At 43.1% G+C, this 23,533-nt stretch overlaps 2 protein-coding genes across 2 annotated transcripts in view; one reads left to right on the top strand and one right to left on the bottom strand.

Annotated features, from left to right (window-relative positions):
* The window catches only part of LOC137332984 (endoplasmic reticulum membrane adapter protein XK-like), a 37,051-nt gene extending 24,237 nt beyond the window's left edge, over nucleotides 1-12,814 (top strand). Inside the window, exons 3-4 of the mRNA XM_067997045.1 lie at nucleotides 2,026-2,285; nucleotides 9,521-12,814. Coding sequence (XP_067853146.1) covers nucleotides 2,026-2,285; nucleotides 9,521-10,278 — 1,018 coding nt within the window. The 3' untranslated portion in view covers nucleotides 10,279-12,814. The remainder of the gene's footprint in view (nucleotides 1-2,025; nucleotides 2,286-9,520) is intronic.
* Nucleotides 12,815-19,752: 6,938 nt separating this feature from the next.
* Nucleotides 19,753-23,238, bottom strand: LOC137332985 (solute carrier family 25 member 53-like). Its single transcript, XM_067997046.1, has one exon. The coding sequence runs from the start codon at nucleotides 22,641-22,643 to the stop codon at nucleotides 21,774-21,776; it is 870 nt and encodes a 289-aa protein (XP_067853147.1). The 5' UTR covers nucleotides 22,644-23,238; the 3' UTR covers nucleotides 19,753-21,773.
* Between the last annotated feature and the right edge of the window lie 295 nt (nucleotides 23,239-23,533).

Raw genomic sequence — 23,533 nt, 5'->3', positions numbered from 1 at the left:
TGCTAATTGTCAAATGGTTGCAGGTTGCTGCAGATTCTGGAGTACAATTACTTGTTTTATTTTATCATGTGTATATAATTACATCTAGTAGGTGTTTAGCTATCTGTCAAACTCCAAGTATTACACCTTCTCACATTCAAATTTCTTATAGCTGGTTGGCCCAGATTGTGGTGTTCCCTCTCACCAAACACTCATGTCAGGCCTCACCCTTCCCCTTGCCCAAAAGAGGACAGCAGATTTTTTTTATATGCAGAGGAATCCTCCACCTGAAATAGTGGTGGAAACATAATCCATAATAACTTTGAAAAGGGAAGTGGATAAATATTTGAAAAAAAATAGATGTGGACAGGGCAGAGGAATGGAACTATAGCAAGCTCTTTCAGAGAGCTAGCACAGGTGTGATGGGTCAAATTTCCTACTGTGCTGGAAAATTCAATGATTTTACTTGCACTAACTCCCAACCTTAACTATCTCTGTGTTGCTGCACATAGTCTGTTAAAACTGGATAGCCATGTGGTGAAGGAAAGAATACTAGAGCCTGGTCTTTAGTTACTTCCAAGCCTTTATTCACAAGAGTTTCCTCTTGCACACCCCACGCCCTAGCTAAGCTCTCCAATCGATACACACCACCTGAATACAATTAACACTAATTGATACAAATCATACAATTAACATAGCCTGCCACCCAGTCTGTCTTATCTTTTAAATCTATTTGTGCCCATTATTTGGAAATGAAAGACCTTTTTACATTCTCAGCTTTTAAATTGACTCCAAAAAAATCTATGTAAATGGATGTGTCTGAATGAGAAGTCAGACTGAATGACCTTTATGTGAAAGCATTAAATGGACACTGTTTCTATTGCTGTGGAAATAATGCGTTAATTTGTAAAAGATCGTTTTTATTAGTGGACTGATTAATTCAGGAATTCACAAAGTATTTCTCATTAGAAATTGATTATATTAACATTTAATATAATGAAATAGCTCAGTAACATTTCGGTCGCTTCCTCTCTCTTTTCCCCCCAGCTATTCTCAACATAATCCATTTAAAAGGAGAAATCACATAAGGTGTTTTGTTTACGATTCAGTTCAGTGACAGTAAAGTTCCTGATACTGACAATGCCATTCATTTCATCCATCAGTTAGTAATGCCACCGGAAGGAGCAGGAAAGTTGAAGGAATGACAGAAAGTTGAGTCCGAGCAGTGTGGAATTGGAGACAGCATTACGTTTTCAGGCTTTAACTAGATAATTTCATTGTGCTCTGCACCAAAGTCCACTCGTGATCCCTCACCACCAATGGATCAGACTATGACTTTAGATGCATAATATGTGGTAATGTTGCATTGCATAGTGTCAAACGTAAACCTTTGTTGCTGTATTTGCAACGGCACTGATACAGTTGTCAATGTACTGGAAAAAGAGGTGAGGGAGGGGACCTGAAATATCTTACTGGACTGATTTCAGAACAAAGAAGTTCCAGACAGCTGAGCCATTAAAATGGACGACAGGCGTCAGACCTACCTTAGGCCTCAACACTGTCATAGAACTGAAGGGATTGATAAGACAATCCAAACAACTGGAGAGATCACTCATTTTCCCCCCCGCCCCCGCCCCCGCCAAACGAAAGACTGACTTGACCATTTGCCCTTTTTCCCCCACCCCCACACCGTGGCATTTCCAACTACGCAGGGGGTATATGGATTCAATTTGCATTAAATCCAATTTAAACTGAGGGCAGGCAGCCAGGGTTGAATTGTGGAAATCTTGAAAATGGATGTATATTCTGGAGTTCTGATTCATTAAATTTTGCAATTGGAAAGTAGGAAGAACTTAGAAAAATAAACAGGTGGCGTCCAGCCCGTGATGGGGGAGATTATACATGGTCTGTGGAAGAATGAACTTGATGGAAAGGCTTTTTTTGTTACTGAAAGTATGCATTTCCCCCCCACCCATGACCTTTTGATTAAAGCAAAGAATTGCATCTGTCCAGTTTTTTTTAAAATCGTGTCTCTGTTTCTGGCAGGTGTCTAGAAGCCATTGTTGTGTTCTGCAAGTCTGGGAAACACGAAGAGCCGTATGTCAGCATCACCCGGAAAAAAAGGCTCAAGCGTGGCCAATCAAATGAATTTGAAAAAGAAGTGGGCCATTCGACAAGAAAGTTGATTATCCACCGCAATGCCTTTCAGCGGGTAGCTGTCATTCAAGCCTTCATGGGCTCCACCCCCCAGCTCGTCCTCCAGCTGTATATAAGTGTAGTGCAGAAGTACATTCCACCAGCACGAGGTAATGTCTGACACCCTGCTTTTTAAAAATTCATTCACGGGATGTGGGCGTCGCTGGCAAGGCCGGCATTTATTGCCCATCCATAATTGCCCTCGAGAAGGTGGTGGTGAGCCGCCTTCTTGAACCGCTGCAGTCCGTGTGGTGACGGTTCTCCCACAGTGCTGTTAGGAAGGGAGTTCCAGGATTTTGACCCAGCGACAATGAAGGAACGGCGATATATTTCCAAGTCGGGATGGTGTGTGACTTGGAGGGGAACGTGCAGGTGGTGTTGTTCCCATGCGTCTGCTGCCCTTGTCCTTCTAGGTGGTAGAGGTCGCGGGTTTGGGAGGTGCTGTCGAAGAAGCCTTGGCGAGTTGCTGCAGTGCATCCTGTGGATGGTGCACACTGCAGCCACAGTGCGCCGGTGGTGAAGGGAGTGAATGTTTAGCGTGATGGATGGGGTGCCAATCAAGCGGGCTGCTTTATCTTGGATGGTGTCGAGCTTCTTGAGTGTTGTTGGAGCTGCACTCATCCAGGCAAGTGTAGAGTATTCCATCACACTCCTGACTTGTGCCTTGTAGATGGTGGAAAGGCTTTGGGGAGTCAGGAGGTGAGTCACTCGCCGCAGAATACCCAGCCTCTGACCTGCTCTCGTAGCCACAGTATTTATATGGCTGGTCCAGTTAAGTTTCTGGTCAATGGTGACCCCCAGGATGTTGATGGTGGGGGATTCGGCGATGGTAATGCCGTTGAATGTCAAGGGGAGGTGGTTAGACTCTCTCTTGTTGGAGATGGTCATTGCCTGGCACTTATCTGGCGCGAATGTTACTTGCCACTTATGAGCCCAAGCCTGGATGTTGTCCAGGTCTTGCTGCATACAGGCTCGGACTGCTTCATTATCTGAGGGGTTGCGAATGGAACTGAACATGGGGCTGAACAGAAACTGCACGGTGCTTCACAATAGGACAGACATTGCACTTCGTGATATTGTCTGCAGAAAATACTAGGGAAAACAAATATTTCATGGGATATATAATGGTTCCTGTGCTATGGGGGAGGGAAATGTTCTTTGGACGGTTGAACAGTTGACATCTAAAGATGGATGAATATTCTGGAGCTTTACTTAACAAGAGGTTTCCCTCGGGTGGTTAAACAACTGAGCTAGACTCCAACATAGGGTATATTGTACATGTTCTGTGGAAAGTTCTTGATGGGCCAAATGGGCTTTTGCTTATTACATGCTTTTTTTTTTACTTTAAAAAAAAATGTTTCCCTTTTTCTCCCTTCCTCTCCTGAAGGTGCTGACTCATGCTATGTACAGTTGCAAGGCAGCCTTCCAGTGGCTTACCACACAAGTGACCATTCTTGTGTATGAGGTTAGACAGAGAATGTCATTATGCTATTCAACAGAAGGGGGGCATTATAGCTAAGTCTAATCCCATTGTTACTCAACATAGGAACATTAGAAATAGGAGCAAGAGTAGGCCATACGGCCCCTCAAGCCTGCTCTGCCATTCAATGAGATTGTTGCTGACCTCTTACCTCAACTCCACTTTCCTGCCCAAGCCCATAATCCCTTGATTCCCTTAGTGTCCAAAAATCTATCTATCTCAGCCTTGAATATACTCAATGACTGAGTTTCCACAGCCCACTGGGGTAGAGAATTCCAAAGATTCACAACCCTCTGAATGAAGAAATTTTTCCTTATCTTGGTCCTAAATGGCTGACCCCTTATCTTGAGACTATGACCCTTAGTTCTAGACTCTCCAGACAGGGAAAACAGCCTCTCAGCATCTACCCTGTTAAGCCCTCTAAGGATTTTATACGTTTCAATGAGATCACCTCTCATTCTTCTAAACTCCAGAAATATAGGCCCAGTCTACTCAATCTCCCCATACAGGACAATCCCCTCATCCCAGGAATCAATCTAGTGAACCCTTATTGCATCCCCTTTAAGGCAAGTACATCCTCCTTAGGTAAGGAGACCAAAACTGTACACAGTACTCCAGGTCTCACCAGAGCCCTATATAATTGCAGCAAGACCTCCTTACTCTTATACTCCAACCCCCTTGCAATAAAGGCTAACATACCATTTGCCTTCCTAATTGCTTGCTGTACCTGCATGTTAACTTTCTGTGATTTGTGTATGAGGACACCCAAATCCCTCTTACTACCAACATTTCTTAGTCTGTCACCTTTTAAAAAATATTCTGCTTTTCTATTCTTCCCACCAAAGTGGATAATTTCACATTTCCCCACATTGTACTCCATCTGCCGCCTTCTTGCCGACTCACTTAACCTGTCTATATCCCTTTGCAGCCTCTTTGCAGCCTCCTCACAGCTTACTTTCTCACCTAGCTTTGTATTGTCAGCAAACTTGGATACATTACATTCGGTCCCTTCAACTAAGTCATTGATATATATTGTAAACAGCTGAGGCCCAAGCACTGATCCTTGCGGCACCCCACTGGTTACAACCTGCCAACCCGAAAATGACCCGTTTATTCCTCTTTTCTGTCCTCAATCTGTCCCCAATCCTCAATCCATGCTAATATAGTACCCCCAATCCCATGAGCCCTAATCATGTGTAACAACCTCTTGTGTGGCACCTTATCGAATGCCTTTTGAAAATCCAAATATACTACATTTACTGGTTCCCTGCTAGTTACACCCTCAAAAAACTCTAATAGATTTGTCAAACACGATTTCCCTTTTATAAAACCGTGTTGACTCTGCCTAATCATATCACATTATGATTTTCTAAGTGCCCTGTTACTATATCCTTAATTACAGATTCTAGTATTTTCCCTGCTACTGATGTCAGGCTACCTGGTCTATAGTTCCCTGTTTTCTCTCTCCCTCCTTTTTTGAATAGCGGGGTTACATTTGCTGCATTCCAATCCACAGGGACCGTTCTAGAATCTAGGGAATTCTGGAAGATCAAATCAATGCATCTACTCTCTCTGCAGCCACCTCTTTTTTTAAAAAATGCTAGGATGTAGGCCATTAGGTCCAGGTGAGTGTCTACTTTTAGTCCCATTAATTTCTCCAGTACTTTTTCTCTACTAATCTTAATTGCTTCAAGTTCCTCACGTTCATTAGACCCATGGTTCCCCACTATGTCCGGTATGTTTTTTGTGTCTTCTACTGTGAAGACAGATTTTAAAATATTGGTTTAACATCCCTGCTATTTCCTTATTCCCCAAAATAATTTCTCCTGTTTCTGCCTCTAAGGGATCCACGTTTACTTTCGCTAACCTCTTCCTTTTTACATACTTGTAGAAGCTCTTACAATCCGATTTTATATTTTTCGCTAGTTTACACTCATGTTCAATTTTCTCTATCAGTTTCTTGATCATCCTTTGTTGATTTCTAAAACCTTCCCGATCCTCAGGCTTACTCTTTTTGGCAAGATTGTAAGCCTCTTTTAATCTAATACCATCCTTAACTTCCCTAGTTAGCCACGGTTGGATCACTATTCCTGTGGAGTTTTTATTCCTCAAGGGAATGTATATTTGTTGAGAATTATGAATTAATTAAATGTTCACCATTTCTTATCTACCATCATATCTTTTAATCTGATTTCCCAATCTACCGTGGCCAACTCTCCCCTCATACCTACGTAATTGGCTTTGTTTAAATATAAGACCCTAGTTTCGGACTTAACTACATCACTCTCAAACTCTATGAAATTCTATCATTATAATCACTCTTTTTCTCCCCCAGAGAATCCTTAACTATAAGAATACTAATTAACCCTGTCTCATTACACAAGACGATCTAAAATAGCCTGTTCCCTAGTTGGTTCCTCCACATATTGTTCTGGAAAACTGTCTCGAACGCATACTATGAATTCATCCTCCAAACCACTTTTGCCAATTTGGTTTGCCCAGTCTATATGAAGATTAAAGTCCCTCATGATTATTGCATTACCCTTGTTACATGCTCCTCTAATTTCCTGATTTTAAACTCTGTCCAAGACTATAACTACTATTAGATGGCCTATAAACTACTCCCACCAGTGTTGTCTGCCCCTTGTTATTTCTTAGCTCCACCTACACTGATTCTACATTCTGATTTTCTGAGCTAAGATCCTTTCTCACTACTGTCTTTATCTCATCCTTTATTATCAGGGCTTCCTGCCCCCCCGCTTTCCCATTTTGCCTATCTTTTCTAAAAATCAAAAACCCTAGACTATTTAGTTCCCAACTTTGGTCACCCGGCAACCACATCTCAGTAATGGCTGCTAGACCAAACCCATTTATTTCTATTTGTGCCATTAATTCATCTTTCTTGTTACGAATGCTTTGTGCATATATAGCACCTTTTAATTTTAACTTTTTACTATTTTTCCCTAATAGGGCATTAGTGACTAAGGTCATATTACCTTTGTTAAACTGTCTGTCTCTTCCTGAGACACACTGCTTGTTTTCTGCTCTAAGCTTTGACTTTTCTCTTTTTAGACTTATAAATTTACCCTTACCTGAACACCGCCCCCCCCCCCCCAACCACATACACACCAACTTTCTAGCAGGCATCACTGAATAGTGAATAGGAATGGATACCTTCACTAGCCATGGGTCACTGAAGCCATGTAGGTGAACGTTCACCACACGGACTGCAGCAGTTCAAGAAGGCGGCTCACTACCACCTTCTCAAGGGCAATTATGGATGGGCAATAAATGCTGGCCTTGCCTGCGATGCCCACATCCCATGAATGAGTTTTTTTAAAAAAAAACAATTGTAGCTTCCTTACTGCTGTCTGGCTCAGGTACATTAATTCAGCACAGACCAGGGATGGCACCTGGCACCTTCTTTGTCTGTAAGGTTCATTACCACACCAAGCAGTGCATTTGTCACCAAATTATATTTTCCTTTTTTCTGTGCCTTTGTAATATGCCCTGGCTGAGTAAGACTGTTCCTAGGACTCTGCCAATGCTATTTTAAAAACAGTCACTATGAATTGCGTAAGAAAAGCCAAGGGGAATGCACCTAGTGGTAATCTTCCAATTTTGTGCTTGTCATGGTGATTGTAAGGAATGGAATATTCTTGTGTGGAGTATGAAGATTACTGCTTGTTCTACAGTTGTGGAAACTCATGATTGACTTGAAGACTGTGATGGCATGTAATTGGCTACTTATATCCCCTGTAAAAAGACAGTCAGTGTATCTGATTCAGTTTATTTTTCTTCAGCTCCAATACTGTGCCCTTGTATTACCTGACATCATACAATTTGCATCACAAAATCATGGGACCTACTGTAGCTAAGTATACGTTATTTGTTTATCACCTGACGGGATTCACTCTGTAAGCCACTAGTGTGCTGAAGATCAAATCCAGGCTGGCGCATTGCAGCCACAGCAGTATTGCACGTGATTGACTCTGGAGCTAGAACTGGTACTCCAAAGGTTGTTCTGGCTTTGCTTGACATCCCTACCAAATCCACGCACCAACAATTGCTGCAACTTCTATTTGATGGAAAAGTCACCGTTGCTGCCCATGTAGAGATTGTATTGAAATCTTACAAGAAGTGCCAATGAAGAGAATTCATTGATGTTCTCATTTGCCTCTACTACATATAGTAACAGATGACTCTGTGGTAGGGTGTGGAGGACATTTCCATCACAGTTAGGCTTGGGGCATATGCCCTGCCAATCAGAAGCCCTCCTTATTGAAAAGCGCAGACTTAATCAGCAAGGCTTTTGTGAACGAGTGAGTGACACTTTGATAAGATCATGCAGAGTTCAAAGTTTGTTGGAATTTAAAATTCCTTTTTTGGCTCTGAATAAGGCTTTATTTAAAATGACAAATACTGTAGCGGAAAGAATTTGCATTTAGATAGTGCCTTTCGTGTCCTTTTGGATGTCCCAAGTGCTTTACAATCAATTAATTAATTGCAAAGTGTAGTGATTGTTGTTAGGTAGGCAAACACAGCAGTTAATTGTGCAGTAATGAAACCACAAACAGCAAATGAGATGAGTGACCAGTTTATCTGTTCTGGTGGCATTGGTTGAGGGAGGAATGTTGGCCAGTACACCAGGAGAACTATATTCTTCTTTGAATTTTGCCATGGGATCTTTAACGCCTATCTGAATAGGTGCGTCAGTTTAATGTCTCAACTGAAAGACAGCACTTATGACAATGAAGCTCTCCGTCAGTAATGCCCTGAAGTGTCAGCTTAGATTATATGCTTAAGTTCTAGAATGGGGCTTGAACCCACATCATTCTGACACAGAGGCACAACTTCTATTAATGGAGCCAAACTGACATAGGTTAAAATGAACTGACTATCGGGTACACTATCTGGCCTTTTACAGAGGCTGCAAACTGCCAATCACAAGTTGACAACAACTTTATGACATTACAGTCTTCAAGTCATCGTGTGATCCTCCAAGATAAATAGAACAAGGTTGCTTTTTATGGTGTGTGGAGACTGTATCATTTGAAAAAGGAAGAAGACACTACCAAAAGTAGGTAATCCTTTTTTTTTCTAGTTTCTGCACCATGAAGCACTCCAAAGCCAGATACAGCAAGGGTCACAGGAAGAGTAAAGCTTTGAGCCAACATTCCTAACCTTGGAGGAGCATTCTCATCGCACCAGTGTGATATTTCCATGTATTTCTGTTGTCCTCACTGTTAGGAACATGCTTGCCTCTGCTCAGTGCTATCCCAGACCAGGAATGTGCCATATAGGGAATTACGGTCTGAATCATCTCCTATTGTTCTGTTGCAAACTGGACTGCAGCATCCAAACATTGTGCATATTTTTCTTTTTTGCTTCTTTTGTTCACCTTGCTGAATGTTCCCCCCCACCCCCCCCCACCCAATTCCTTCCCAAGATGTTGATTCCTTGTTGGAGTAGGTTTCCACAGGTGCCAGTTGCCCTCTAGTGCTTTGCCCAAGTATCTAGTCTTCATATATGAGCCCAGACACTGAGTGTTGTCAGGCACTTCTAGTAGGCATCGGTCGATAGCATCAAAAGTGGAAACCCTGCCTGATTCTTATTTTTGTCTTTTTCTCTCTCCCTCCTTTTACGGGGCGGGGTTTGAGGCAAATTACTCGGTCCCTATTCTTACCACTATCCCCAGCTGGGATCAGTTAACTTGATAGAGACCAGTGCTGAACTTGGGACCTTTCTGGTCTCTATGGTTTTGTACCAACCTGGTGAGCCAGCAGGGAACTCTTACTTCTAGTGTTTCTAGACCTAGTTGTTCACATCTTTTTCCACTGAATTTTGTCTTTTTTTTTTGTTCAGTTGCTCTGATGGTGGTGTCATTGCTGTCGATCACTTATGGAGCCCTGGTGTGTAACATCCTCGCCATCCAGATCAAGTACGATGACTACAAGATCCAGCTGAGACCAGTTGCTTACATTTGCATCATCCTGTGGCGCATCTTGGAAATTGCCACACGAGTCACGGTGTTGGTGCTGTTCAGCACAGCACTGAAGGAGTGGATCTTTGCTGTGATCTCCATCAACTTCCTAGTCATCTTCTTCCTCCCATGGGTGGAGTTCTGGTGTAGCCGGTCACCCTTCCCTGAAAACATTGAAAAGAGCTACAAACGATTTGGCACAACTGTGGTGCTGTTTCTTATTACCGTCCTCTACGCTGGAATTAATGTGTTCTGCTGGTCAGCAGTCCAGCTCATGCTCAGCAACCGTGACTTGATCAACAAGAAACAGAACTGGGTCAGGCTGTCTGTCTATTACACACTGCGGTTTGTTGAAAATGCAGTGCTCCTAGTTTTATGGTATTTCTTCAAGACAGAAGTGTCTGAGTACTTCTGCTCCCCGCTGCTGGTGGTCCAACTAATTGTTTGCTACAGCCTGGCTATCATCTTCATGCTCCTCTTCTATCAGTACTGCCATCCGTGCAGGTGGCTTTTCACGCACAACATCGCGGACTGCCTCCAATGCTCTTGCTGGACGCAGCCTCGCCTCGAGCCTACAATTGTGGATTCACAATCCAGCTTCCCCATTGTGACGACAGGTGGGTGTAATGAAAACATATGATTTTGTTGCTTTCTCCACCATCATCCCTCCTTTGGTAATGAAAGCTTTAACAAGCTGGTGAATTTCACAACGACCATGAATAGTGAATTGTCTGGAGAACAAGCCAGTGTGAACCTGGAGCTCAGTGCATGCTACTGCTGCTAGCTGGAACTGTGCTTGGATGCTGCCTTCTAAATGTACACATCAAAAGGAGAAAAAGGCTGTTTCTCACTCCTTTTCTGTGAAGGCTGGCAAGTTGAAGTAGTTGCAACCATTTTGGGATAGCCATTCTCCCAACCAAGCCATAGAAAGTCCGAGCCGACGGACACACCCATCAAAAAAAGGACCCTGGACCTTTCCTGATATTTGGGGGCATCAAATCTGGATCCACATCAGGCAGATGATGTGATTGATGAAAGATTGTGTTTATTTGGGAAAAGGAAGTAGCATGTTTTTCTCGGAGCCCACATTTGCTTCGTGTGAGGCAGCTTAGTAACCAGCTTTAAAGGGCCATTGACTGAATCTGTCTGTAAATTTTCCAAAAGGCTGAAAAAAGTTCCTTTTCAAGTTGATGTGAGTTTGAATGTAAATGATTTGTGATGGTAAAAGCAGTTTACATTTTTATTTATTGCCAATTTTTTCTTCCCCCTCTTTCCACCAAGATTCGCTCTTCCTTTCTGTAAAATACACTCTCTTGCTGGATTACAATTAAGTGAGTCCCAGTGGCCCTAGGGTACCTTATCCAAATGACCATGCTTTGTATGAGCCATGAGAGTGAATGTCAACAGGCTATTTGACCTCAAAAGGACATCATATCTGGGCTCAATCCCATTCTCACTGGTCTATAATTGCCTGCTTACCAGCAGGAGTCTGCGGGTATTAATCCAGAACAAGAGCAATGGCTGACTTTTCCCCATTTGGCCAGCCCAGGGATGCTGAGGTCAAGTGAGGCCCATCTTGACTGAGGTTTGTTGGCTTCACACAGATTCGTAATCAAACATGGACCTTGTAATTTGTTGGCTTAGTGCAACAGTGCCTTTACTGACAAAGTCATAAGGGAAGCCTAAATATTTTGTTTCAATACAGAAGCTGTAATTTGTCTGTTCCTAAACAAAGCTGCAAGTATATCACCACAGACTATCTGAATTCTGTAATTGTATTTCTTAGGTTAAAGGTTTCAATTTTGTTTGGGATATTTGTCATCTAATGAAAGGTGCATGCCCTCAGTTTTCTCTCTGCCAATAAGCTGCTGGGAGGCAAGTCGTAATGAACCAGCGACCTGCCTTGAGCAGAGTGTTGATAGAGTGAGCGGTTTTGAACCATAATCTTCCACTCGCTTGTCAAAGCACTGATGCATAATCATAACTTAGCGGAGTGATTAGACACCTTGGGAGGGGGGTGAAATTGATCGTCACCCATAGTGAGAAATGGGTACATAGCGAATTGGCAGCCCATTTTACATCTTGCCTGATTTTCTTTCTGATTGACTTCAATAGTAAAGAAAATCAGGCATGGTGTAAAAAGGCCTACCGATTTACTTTTCGCTCATTTTGCACCACTGGCGAAGACCAATTTCACCCCCTTAGTCTGCTAGCGGTTGACGGGCTGACCGTTTAGTTGCAGCATATTCTGCACTCTGAATTGAGCCCAGCTTCTAGCCTCTCTGACCTTCTCCTCTGCAGTAGTTGTATTGATAGTCATTTGGAAGCTTGTCGGATTTACACTTGGGTTCACTCTGTTGTGAAAGCCGAAGCTGCTTTATTACTGCCTGTTGCTGACCCCTCTTTATTTTTCAAAGATATGCAGAATGAGTTTACCAGTGCAAACAAAGTTACATCTCTAAGGATGCCCTGCTGAGAAGCAGCTTCACTCGATTCAAACACCATGGTTTCATATCCTTCAGCTCTGATCCTCAGAAAACTGTTCCAGATCATATAAATGCTGTCCCATCTCATTTACATAGATATTGAATTCACATATGAATCCAACATGAGTGTTCCCAATGGCTTTTACACTAAAGAAGCTGTTTCATGAGCTGGCAGGAAGGAGAGCTACAACTGAAATTGAAAAACATAACATAGTCACTCGTCTCTGAACACTATGCAAATCACTTTTCTCTGAGCACTGTGCAAATCAACATCCTTTTGAAGTTTTGATGCCCAAAATTGTATACAATGAGGATCCACCTGTCCAATTTTACCAAAAAGTTAGCATGAATACAAAATGGAAAATTGCTTTGTATTTGCACAAACTTTTGCTATTAAAATTGACAGGAAGGATTTCACCTCTACAGAAGGTTAGATAGTTTCATAGTTTCCAGGAACAATCATCGAATGGTCAATAACAGAGTTGCCGACTCTTTGAATCTCATGGGTAATCGAGGAGGTGTGCATGTGCACGTACTATTATGGGTATTGGACGACTGTCAAGAATTCACTCAAACCCCTTTCCAACTTTGTTAATGAACACCCCTTCATTGTGCCCCTATGTTTCATGTTTCCTGTCCCAGTGTGCTTAATTTACATTTACTTACATTAAATGTAGTGCAGTTATCTAATTCCTTATTTTGTGTGGGATTTATTTATACTGAAAGGAGTGCTGTGTTTGTGAATACATGTTTGGATTTTTTTTGCGTGGAACATCATTTTCATCACGTTACACCGTGATACAATTTTGTGATAGAGGGTGAATTTTCCCACTGTAGCTATAATGAGGTGGAAAGGTGTTGAACATCAACAGGCTTCCCCATAGGCAAAGAAAATCAGAGGGAACTTTCATGTATTTTCTAGTGATATTGACTGAAGCCTGGGATCACACGCACCTTGGCTTGGAGACCTTGAAAGGGGAAGGGAGGAAAATAATTTGAAACATAGACTGTAAGAGTAAAAAGAGAAAATTGGGCCTATGGAGAGGGCTTATGAATTGTCTCAGTATAGACTAATTCTAGTCCAGAGCTAGACCTCACTAAGAATCTGACCAATCCACTCTTCTACCTAGTCTTTTTTTGCATGTAAAAAATGTAAATTATATATAAGCTATGTTTTGCCAAGTCTGAAGACGGGTATGGATAGGGGTGGCCAGGGATGGGAGCTTGGCTTGAGTTCCGATGTTCTCTGTTGATGAAAATTGAAAACCTTAAATTGGAAACTCTAATGCCTCCACATCACATTATATAGAAACCACAGGAAAAATGACATTTAAAAAAAAAACTGTCACAATCCATCTCCATGACCAGGAAGGGCTGAGGTTTAATTTCTAGTTTGTACTAAGTTAATGGATCTCAGTCAGTAGCAACATTAGAAGAGTTATAATCGTGCTCTGCATCCCTTTTGATGGGGAGGGGGAAAATTGGCTGGGATTCCTGCTTCTGTTGCTATCCGGTGACCACTGTTGGAAGTGTATGTATGTGTCTACCGGTGAGGATAGGATTGAGCTTGGATATGATGTCCCCAACAGTCAAGCAGCATACAATGAGCATACAATGATTTTAATATAACTGGTCAGTTGCTGTCTTTTCTATGTTTCTACCTCTCTATCTCTTTTTTTGGTGATTTGTGTATTTAGAGAACTTGTAGGTAACACCTGTCTGTCTGCACACTGATTGCCTTGGCAACGGGCAGTTGAAAAAACTGTCTGAAATCACCAAGCATTGTTCTGTGATTTATAAATGCGATTTCATTTCGAGGATTTCATTTCCAACAACGTTCACCTGAGGAAGGAGGAAGCCTCCGAAAGCTTGTGAATTTAAAATAAAATTGCTGGACTATAACTTGGTGTTGTAAAATTGTTTACAACATACAATGATTGATATCAATACAGTTTTCTCTCCTTCCTTCCTTTTCTGAAAGTGTCGATTCTTTGCTTGGTATGGCTCCATAGATACAGTTTCTTCACCCAAGTGGTGATTGACCATGTGGGGGTCTTTGATAGTGACTGTCAGCAGGGTAATTGGGGCATTGCAGCTGAACCGATCTTTTTCGTACACATGCACTTGCAGTAGAGGTCACTGAACAGTAGTGGGCAGCAGGTGTGCCTCGGCAGGTGGCCATCCTTCACGTATGACCCTGCTAGTGTGTTGTGGCGTGACATCATACCGAGCTGATCGTATGTCCGCTCTTCTTGACCTCGTCAATATGTGCATTTCCACTGGGGTCACTGGCTAGCAAGCAAGAACAGGAAATTTTGCTGATTTTCTTGCCCCTCTTTCTCCAAGCCAGGTGTGCAATTGTTGTGTTCCCATGTCTGTCCCTGTTCAGGCTGGCTAATTGGGAAACGAACTAAGACCCTCATTGGTCTGTTTTGGTTCAATAGTGCAAAGGGTGGCATATTTACTTAATGAGACATTCAGAGAGCTACAGACTTGGGAATTTAAAAGGTCCACATTAAACAGATAATAGAAAAGGTACTTCAAAGCATTTTTTCTTAGAGGCAACCCTCAATTTCATATTCATGGTTTCTCTGAGTCTGCATCGACTCAATAAGTTTTATGAGGGCCAATAATGTGGTCAGGCACAGCGGGGTGGCTTTTCAGACAGGAATGGGGAAGTAGCACAGAAAATGACGGTGCACTACTTACGCTCCGCTCCGTTCCTGCTGCTGATCTGCCCGCCGCCATTTCCATCTGATTCTGAAGTGGGCAGCCAGAGTGCCTGCTGGTTTTAGGGGGACGCCTCGTTATGGTGTGGAAATTGGGGTCCTATGATGTACGTATGTCCCTGATGCAATTTTCAGGTACCAATGGCTGGAACATGCATCGTGCACGCACTGCTCGTTGGTATTTGGCAAAGAGTGGGCAAAAGGGATTGCGAGGCTGCTCAAAAAATGTGGAAAAAACTCAACGTGGCACTGATTTTTTTCGGTTGGGAGGAGCATAAATGCTTGAATGAATGCTGCCCTTGGCCTCTCAAACATTTTCCCAGCCGGTGCTGGTCCCTTTGCGACCTTTCTCCAACCCCCCCCCTCCCCCCCAACCTCGATTACCAACTCCCCTTTAAGATTCCACTTCCGGCTCAGCTATGCGGAGGAACCAAATTGGCAATCTGCCTGTCTGCACTAAATCAGCACTGGCAACTTGCCAGTCATTCCGATGAGGCCGACCATATAAATTGGTTGGGCCTCGCACAGTTCCATCGGGAGGGTGGGCAGGCTCGTAACACCTGCTTCTTGCCCAATGCAATTGGATACACGAAAATCTACCCCAGTGACCAGGCCAGCTGCTTTTTGAGTGCTGTGCACAGCTGCAGCAAAGTGATCTAAAGCAAAGGCAGCTTATTAACAATTTATCACAGAACTCCTCGGCGCATATGTGACATGCGAGTACACAGTGACCAATGAGTGGATTATTCAGCACTCGTAGCTCTTAAAGGAATGCTGGTTGCTCATCAAGAAGCCCTGTTACTGAAGAGGGGAGAGAATCCAAGCCTGATGAGGATCATTTTTTTAAAAAAAAGATAGTGGTATGATTTCTAAACATGGACCTGCAGTATCAATCCGATCTATCAAGTGTCCAAACCACAGCCTGTCAGCCATGGGGTAAACGTTCACATTACTGCCTGGGCGTAAAACTGGCAGCTGCGCTGCATAGGTCCTTTTGAAGGCTGACCTCTGTCGTACAGCTAATAAGGAAACTCAAACTTGGAAGAACAATTTCTGGACCACCATAGCTGGAGACAACCTATGTAAACACATGCTCATATATCCAGGGATCAGTGCCTGTCGTGATTATGTTGCAGAGACACAAGAAGCTGCTAATGGAGCTACACACCTCCAATTGAGGGTATGGTGTGTCCATGCTATGATCAAGAGAATGGTGCTAATGCACTCGTACATTTTACGCTGAGTTGTGCTGCTTACTATGATGGCAGACACAGTAATTGGTACCTGAGCCAAACAGGTCTGCAGCATTCCAGGGTACTGTGACTGACATTTCATAGAATGGTTACAGCACGAAGGAAGCCATTCGGCCCATCAAGTCTGTGCCAGCTCTCCGCAAGAGCAATCCAGCTGGTCCCACTCCCCCGCCCTATCCCTGTAGCCCTGCAAATTTTTTCCCTTCAATGACTTATCCAATTCCCTTTTGAAAGCCATGATTGAATCTGCCTCCACCACCCCCTCAGGCAGTGCATTCCCGATCATAACCACTCGCTGTGTAAAAAAAATTTTCCTCATGTCACCTTTGGTTCTTTTGCCAATCATCTTAAATCTATGTCCTCTGGTTCTTGACCCTTCCGCCAATGGGAACAGTTTCTCTCTATCTACTCTGTCTAGACCCTTCATGATTTTGAATACCTCTATCAAATCTCCTCTCAACCGTCTCTGCTCTAAGGAGAACAACCCCAGTTTCTCCAGTCTATCCACATAACTGAAGTCCTTCATCCCTGGAACCATTCCAGTAAATCTCTTCTGCACCCTCTAACGCCTTCTGATCCTTCCTAAAGTGTGCTGCCCAGAATTGGACACAATACTCAAGTTTGGCTGAACCAGTGTTTTATAAAGGTTCATCATAACCTCCTTGCTTTTGTACTCTATGCCTCTACTTATAAAGTCCAGGATCTCGTATGCTTTTTTAACCGCTTTCTCAATCTGCTCTGTCACCTTCAACGATTTGTGCACATATACCCCCAGATATCTGTGTTTCTGCACCCCTTTTAGAATTGTACCCTTTAGTTTATATTGCCTCTCCTCGTTCTTCCTATCAAAATGTATTACTTCGCACTTCTCTGCGTTAAATTTCATCTGCCACGTGTCCGCCTAGTCTATCAGCCTGTCTATGTCCTCTTGAAGTTTATCACTATCCTCCTCACTGTTCACTACATTTCCAAGTTTTGTGTCATCTGCAAATTTTGAAAGTCTGTCCCGAACACCTAAGTCCAAGTCATTAATATCCGGAAAAGCAGTGGTCCCAGTACTGACCCCTGGGGGACACCACTGTATACCTCCCTCCAGTCCGAGAAACAACCGTTCATCACTACTCTCTGCCTCCTGTCACTTAGCCAATTTTGTATCCGTGCTGCCACTGGCCCTTTTATTCCATAGGCTTCAACTTTGATGACAAGCATATCGTATGGCGCTTTATTAAACGCCTTTTGAAAGTCCATATTCACTACTTCAACTGCATTGCCCTCATCAACCCTCTCTGTTACCTCATCAAAAAATTCAATCAAGTTAGTTAAATACGATTTGCCTTTCACAAATCCCTGCTGGCTTTCCTTAATTAATCCATACTTGTCCAAGTGCCTGTTAATTATGTCCTGGATTATCGTTTCTAAAAGTTTCCCCACCACCGAGGTTAAACTAACTGGCCTGTAGTTGCCAGGTTTATCCTTACACCCTTTTTTGAAAAAGGGTGTAACATTTGCAATTCTCCTGTCCTCTGGCACCACCCCTCGAATCTAAGGATGATTGGAAGATTATGGTAAGTGACCCCACAATTTCCACCCTTATTTCCCTCAGCAACCTCGGATGCATCCCATCTGGACCGGGTGACTTACCTACTTTAAGTACAGCTAGCCTTTCTAGTACCTCTTTATCAGTTTTTAGCCCATCCAGTATCTCAACTCTGGCAGCATCGACTTCCTTGGTAAAGACAGATGCAAAGTACTCATTTAGTACCCCAGCCATGCCCTCTGCCTCCATGCATAGATCTCCTTTTTGGTCCCTAATCGGTCCCACCCCTCGTCTTACTACCTTTTTACTGTTTATATGCATATAGAAGACTTTTGGATTCCCTTTTATGTTAGCTGCCAGTCTATTCTCCTACTCTCTCTTTGCCCCTCTTATTTCCTTTTTCACTTCCCCTCTGAACTTTCTATATTCAGCCTGGTTCTTACTTGTATTATCAACCTGACATCTGTCATACACCCCCTTTTTCTGCTTCATCTTACTCTCTAACTCTTTTGTCATCCAGGGAGCTCTGGCTTTAGTTGCCCTACCTTTCACCCTCATGGGAATGTACCTATACTGTACCCGAACCATCTCCTCTTTAAAGGCCGCCCATTGTTCAATTAGTTTTGCCTACCAATCTCTGATTCCAATTTATCCAGGCCAGATCTGTTCTCATCCCACTGAAATTGGCCCTCCTCCAATTGAGTATTTTTAGAGTGCTTCTTGTCCTTTGTGCCACAAAAGTGCCAAGCAGTGAGCATCTCCAATAAGAAAAGGCCCAACCACCTGCCCCTGACTTTCAACATTGCCACCATCATCCTGACTTGCACATTGCCGCTTATTTATCGGTGCTGGGTCAAAATGCTGGAATTCCCTACTTAACACCATTGTGGGAGTACCTTCACCAAAAGGACTGCAGCAGTTCAAGAAGGCCTACCAGCACCTTCTCAAGGCAATAAGTGTGGCCTTTCTAGCAATGCCCACATCCTAAGAACAAATAAATAATAAAAAAATGACTGGTGGAGCCAGCCTGGCTCACTAACACAACTGGGAGAGGTAGACCTGTCACATGGACTTGGATTACTTCCACTTGGCTACAGATAGTTCTGAAAGCCAATGTCTAATGGATAGCATGGTTCTGGGTGGACAGCAGCAGCAAAGGTATCAGTGCTCTGTGATGAAAAGCTGTGAGATTTTCAGTTCAGCGGTATGCCTGCACACAGTTAGGGTTGCTGAGTCATTCTGTCAACCTGTGCCTAAGCTCTATGGACATATGTGACTGGATGTCCTTGTACAGGGAGAGGGTGTGCTCTCCATGTTGGACAAAGAAAGACGGTGACCGGTTTCTGCATCAGTCTAATACCCAGTTAAACAAAATAAACAATAGTTAGTGGTAGCAGCTGCAAAGTCAAATAAAATATTGAGGCATAAGAGATCATGGTAAATAGATCTAAGGTAATGCCATTGACATTTTGTAAAGCATTAGTGAGGTCATAGGGGCATAGATGAGATTGGGAACTGAACATGTAAAAGCTTATAAAAATGTAATCTTTCCTTCTGTCTCTCTTTTCATGGCATGCTTGGACTTGCAACTGTTTTCCTTTGTTTTTTTCTCATTGGAAAGTGAAATAACTATGGAGGCAGGGCTATCCTACTGAATGTCCTTTATTAGAACTATAGCACCTGTAGTTTTAATGTAGAGCTTTCACTATTATTCCAAATGTCAAGTTTGTCCTTTCTCCATAGCAATCTCTCACTTTCTTTTGTTGCTCAGTAACAGAAAGTGAAAGAAATGCCAGGAATTACCAACAAATGCTGGCAGGAGATCACAGTCTCATGTGTGAGGGTCCTGCTAAATACAGTAGAGCTGACTTTGTGAAGGAGATCACCAAGGCGTATCCTGCCACGCATATCAGGAAATCACAGGTGCATTGACCATGATTTTCCTGATATCAACCAGAATGTCTGTGTCTACATGTTCTCTCTCTCTTATTTGTTATTCTGGTTGATGCTGTACATTTGCGTATTTACAGTTTTATGTTCCTGGTAAGAGAGGACCAGTATTTGACTTCTTTCATTTCACTCTCAAATAACTTCACTATATGGCTTAGCAATATTTTTATTATATTTGTACATAATAATGACCACTCAAGTACCATCTGTGTCCAGAGGGCAGGGTCCCATCCAGGAGAAGAACACAAAACTTACTGATGCAGACATACAAGCTCTCCTCAAGGAGATTGAAGGCAGGCAACATAGATTTCTGGGCATGGGTGCCACCTAGCATGCCAAGAATGTAATTCATGCTGCCTTTAGGGCACTGGCATTGAGTGTCAACTCCTTCGCCCCCACATCTGCAGACCAGTGTCATAATAAGTTCAATAGGACTGGCAAGGTAACATACTAGGCACTCTCTGCTTTTCCTCCTTGCCCATCCTGGACACCAGCACACTCTTCAAAGTCATAAAGCAACACTTGCACAACTAACCCTTCACAATGCATTATGGGTAAGATCAGTTCTAATTTGGTATCCTGCACTATCGCTACACAGGTCCGCTAACTCCACTGACTTGCATGCACAATTTGAAAACCCCTTCCATTTTAATAGTTTCATACCCCATATCTCATCCTTCATCTCTCCCAGGCCACACACTCAACTGCTAGCCTTATCCCCATTTACTCTATCTTCTTACAGAACAAACTGACACAATGCCCACCAAAGGCAGGCCACCAGAGGGGCTTTCCCCATCTTTAAACTCCTCACCCACTTTGAGGCGCAGACCATGGAGCTAGTGGGCACTCACTTGACTCTGGCCATCGGGGATGTGAGGCTGGTGGACAGGTTACTGATTGAGCACCTACACTGTAGCCCTGACATCCCTGCGAAGCATCACACAGACACAAACTTCCATCCATTTTCTCCGTCTTCCCCAATCCCAAGATGTAATGCTCAACCATTCCTAGCTTCTACCCTCTTTTCCTGCAGATCCATCCCAGCAACAGGGCCACAGGACGAGAAAGATGATGCTGATGAGGAGGAGGAGGAGCTGGAGAGATATTTCTCCCTTGTTGCATATGACGATGATGAGGAAGAGGAGTATGTGAAACAGGACACCTTCCCCATGCAGCTGCGTGATTCTGCCCCGTCTTCCTCTGCCCCAACCCCCATCAACTGATACTGCCGTCTCTCCAGATAGCAGCGTATGCCAGGCCTCAGGCCTTTCCTCCCAGAATATCACACCAGTTGGATGATGGAGGTGAGACTAGACAGCTGAGGAGCAAGCTCCAGAGATGCAACCAGAAGTAGCTCCCTGCCAGTAGCAAACTGCAATGAAACGAGTGTCACCTCAGTCCCATGAGTCTGCTGTACAGCATGAGTCGCAGCAGAACGTAGAACATGAGAATCCATTCAGCCCCTCAAGCCCTGGTCCACCATTCAATTAGATCATGGATGATCAACTCCATTTACCTGCCTTTGTTCCATATGCCTTGATGTCCTATCGATCTCAATCTTGAAAATTTAATTCAACCCAGTGTCCACAGCCTTCTGGGGGAGTGAGTTCCAGATTTCCACTACCCTTTGTGTGAAAAAGTGATTCCTGATTTCATTCCTAAATGGCCTAGCTCTAAATTTAAGATTATGGCCCCTTGTACTGGATTCCCTCACCAGAGGAAATAGTTTATCTGTAGCTACATTATTGAATCCCTTTATCATTTTAAACACCTTGATTAGGTCACCCTCAACCATCTAAACTCAAACCAAGTTTATGCAACCTGACATTATAATTTAACCCTTTAAACCCTGGAATTATTCTGGTGAATCTGTGCTGCACCCCTCCAAGTTCATTTTATCTTTCCCAAGGTATAGTGCCCAAAACTGAACGCAATACTCCAGATAGGGTCTGACCATAGTTTTGCCCGCTCACTGCATGTGTTTGTGTTACTTTGCAAATTCTTGCTCTTATCTGCACAACTTACTGTGCCTCCTAACTTAGTGTCATCTGCAAACTTGGATATAAAACTCTCTATTCCTTCATCTAAGTCATATGTTCATATTGAAAAGTTAAATATATTTATATATGGGTTGCACATTTTTTTTCGGAAAATAATTAACTTTATGTCTCTGAATAACACTAATTTTCAGGACAGTGCGTGGCCTTTAAAAGTTCATAAATAGTAGTGGTTATCCCCCAGGTTATGCAGGACCTCAGTATAACCAGTGAACCACCCCTGTAAACGTACAAGAGGCTTCGGGCACGAGACACCCAGAAGTTTGCAATGAAATTCCGAAAGCTCATTTTCTCTTCTCCAAAGTGAGATTGCATATTTGCAATCACTGCACTGAGAGGGTATAAGATGAAACACACTATCATTCCATTGAAACTCCCAGAGACAAAAGCAGAAATGCCACTGGGAAGGCCTTTATCCAACAGTGAATTTTTAATGGGGTCTTTGAAAGAGAAATAAAGGGCACTGCCTGTTCCATTCCTCAACAGAATAGGGAGGAAGCCTCGGTAGTACCCAAGTTGTAACTTATCCTTAATGCTGTAAGAATTGAACTCCTTCAGGATACTCTGAATATTGGGAAATTTAACATCTTTCCTGTGATCCTGAAGGACATTTTGGATACGTTCAAATGGGGTCAACACCAAGGCTTCAATAATTCCAGATAAGGATCCCGCAATGCAGCGATGGTACAAATGAGTACCCTCTGCCGACATATTCCCAATGAGGCTATCGTAAGTGCCAAACAGCAAGGTGCCTTGGATGGTTTTAGCTAGGAGTGGAGGGAGAATTCCTCTGTAAAATTTGATGAGACCTTCTTGACAGAGTTGAGCGACAGCTTTCCGGATAATAAAACCATGGATTTGCTGTCGGAAAATTGTTTTGTGGACTGGGAACGTCAGAAATGTAGCCATGCAGCTAGAGGCAGCTCCAAATCCGCAGTTTTTCAATGAGGTTACCACAGAGTTGTTGGCTGAGTCTTCAGAGTTCTGCTGCATTTTCAGTCCTTCTGTATAATATGTAAAAATAATTTCTGGTGAGTGCAAATATTTACCACATACCAGTCTGCTTCACACACAGCATCAAGACCACAAGAAAAAAGATTGACAAGTAAAATAAAAGTGGTAGGTCTACTGCACATTTCCTGTCTGTCAAATCACATTTTCAGTGTCATACTTGATCATAAGCAAAATCCTAGGCAAATTTGTTCTCATAATTAAATTTGTTGCAGCTTGGCTCATAGGCAAATTTCCCCCCAAACATTATTCACATCTCTGCAGCCCCACTCCTTCTCCAAGTCCATGCACATTGCCCATTCCCAATCTCATCCACCTGTATTCCATTAACATGACCCCGGTTCCTTCTGCTATTTCCCATTCAGCTTCCATATATCCCGAGTGTCCTGTGTCTCTCCTAATTTTCTTTACATTTTCATTCAACAGCACTCAAAATACAAAATTCCCTGAAAAGTGTAAATTCAATGCATAAAATACAATATGTAAATTATATAAAATACTCGGTGGGATGTTCAACTTCTGCAGGGATGTAAAACAGGCAGTAGCGGATCGGCCGACCGTTATACACCCTGCCCAACTTTCCTTTATTGAAGTTGATGGGAAGAAAAAGCGGGCAGGGTGTATAACAGGCAGTCAATCCGCTACGGCTCGATTTAAGTCCCCGCCAAAGTTGAATGTTCCGTCCTTAGTCTATAAATACCTGGTGGATGGCTGGCTCACTTCTAGTTGTGGACAGGTGGCCTCTGGTGGCTGGCTGCTTGTAGAGGCTGGCTGGTGGATATGGATAAAGGGGTTCTGATGGATGATGCGGTACTTGCTGACTGGCTGGTGGTGGTAGCTGGCCTCCCTGGACTGTATGTCTCAGCTACTTG

This window comes from Heptranchias perlo, chromosome 15, assembly GCF_035084215.1.
Source record: "Heptranchias perlo isolate sHepPer1 chromosome 15, sHepPer1.hap1, whole genome shotgun sequence".
Taxonomy (NCBI): domain Eukaryota; kingdom Metazoa; phylum Chordata; class Chondrichthyes; order Hexanchiformes; family Hexanchidae; genus Heptranchias; species Heptranchias perlo.
Note: the sequence above shows the minus strand (reverse complement) of the source record. Positions and strands in the feature narration are given on the sequence as shown.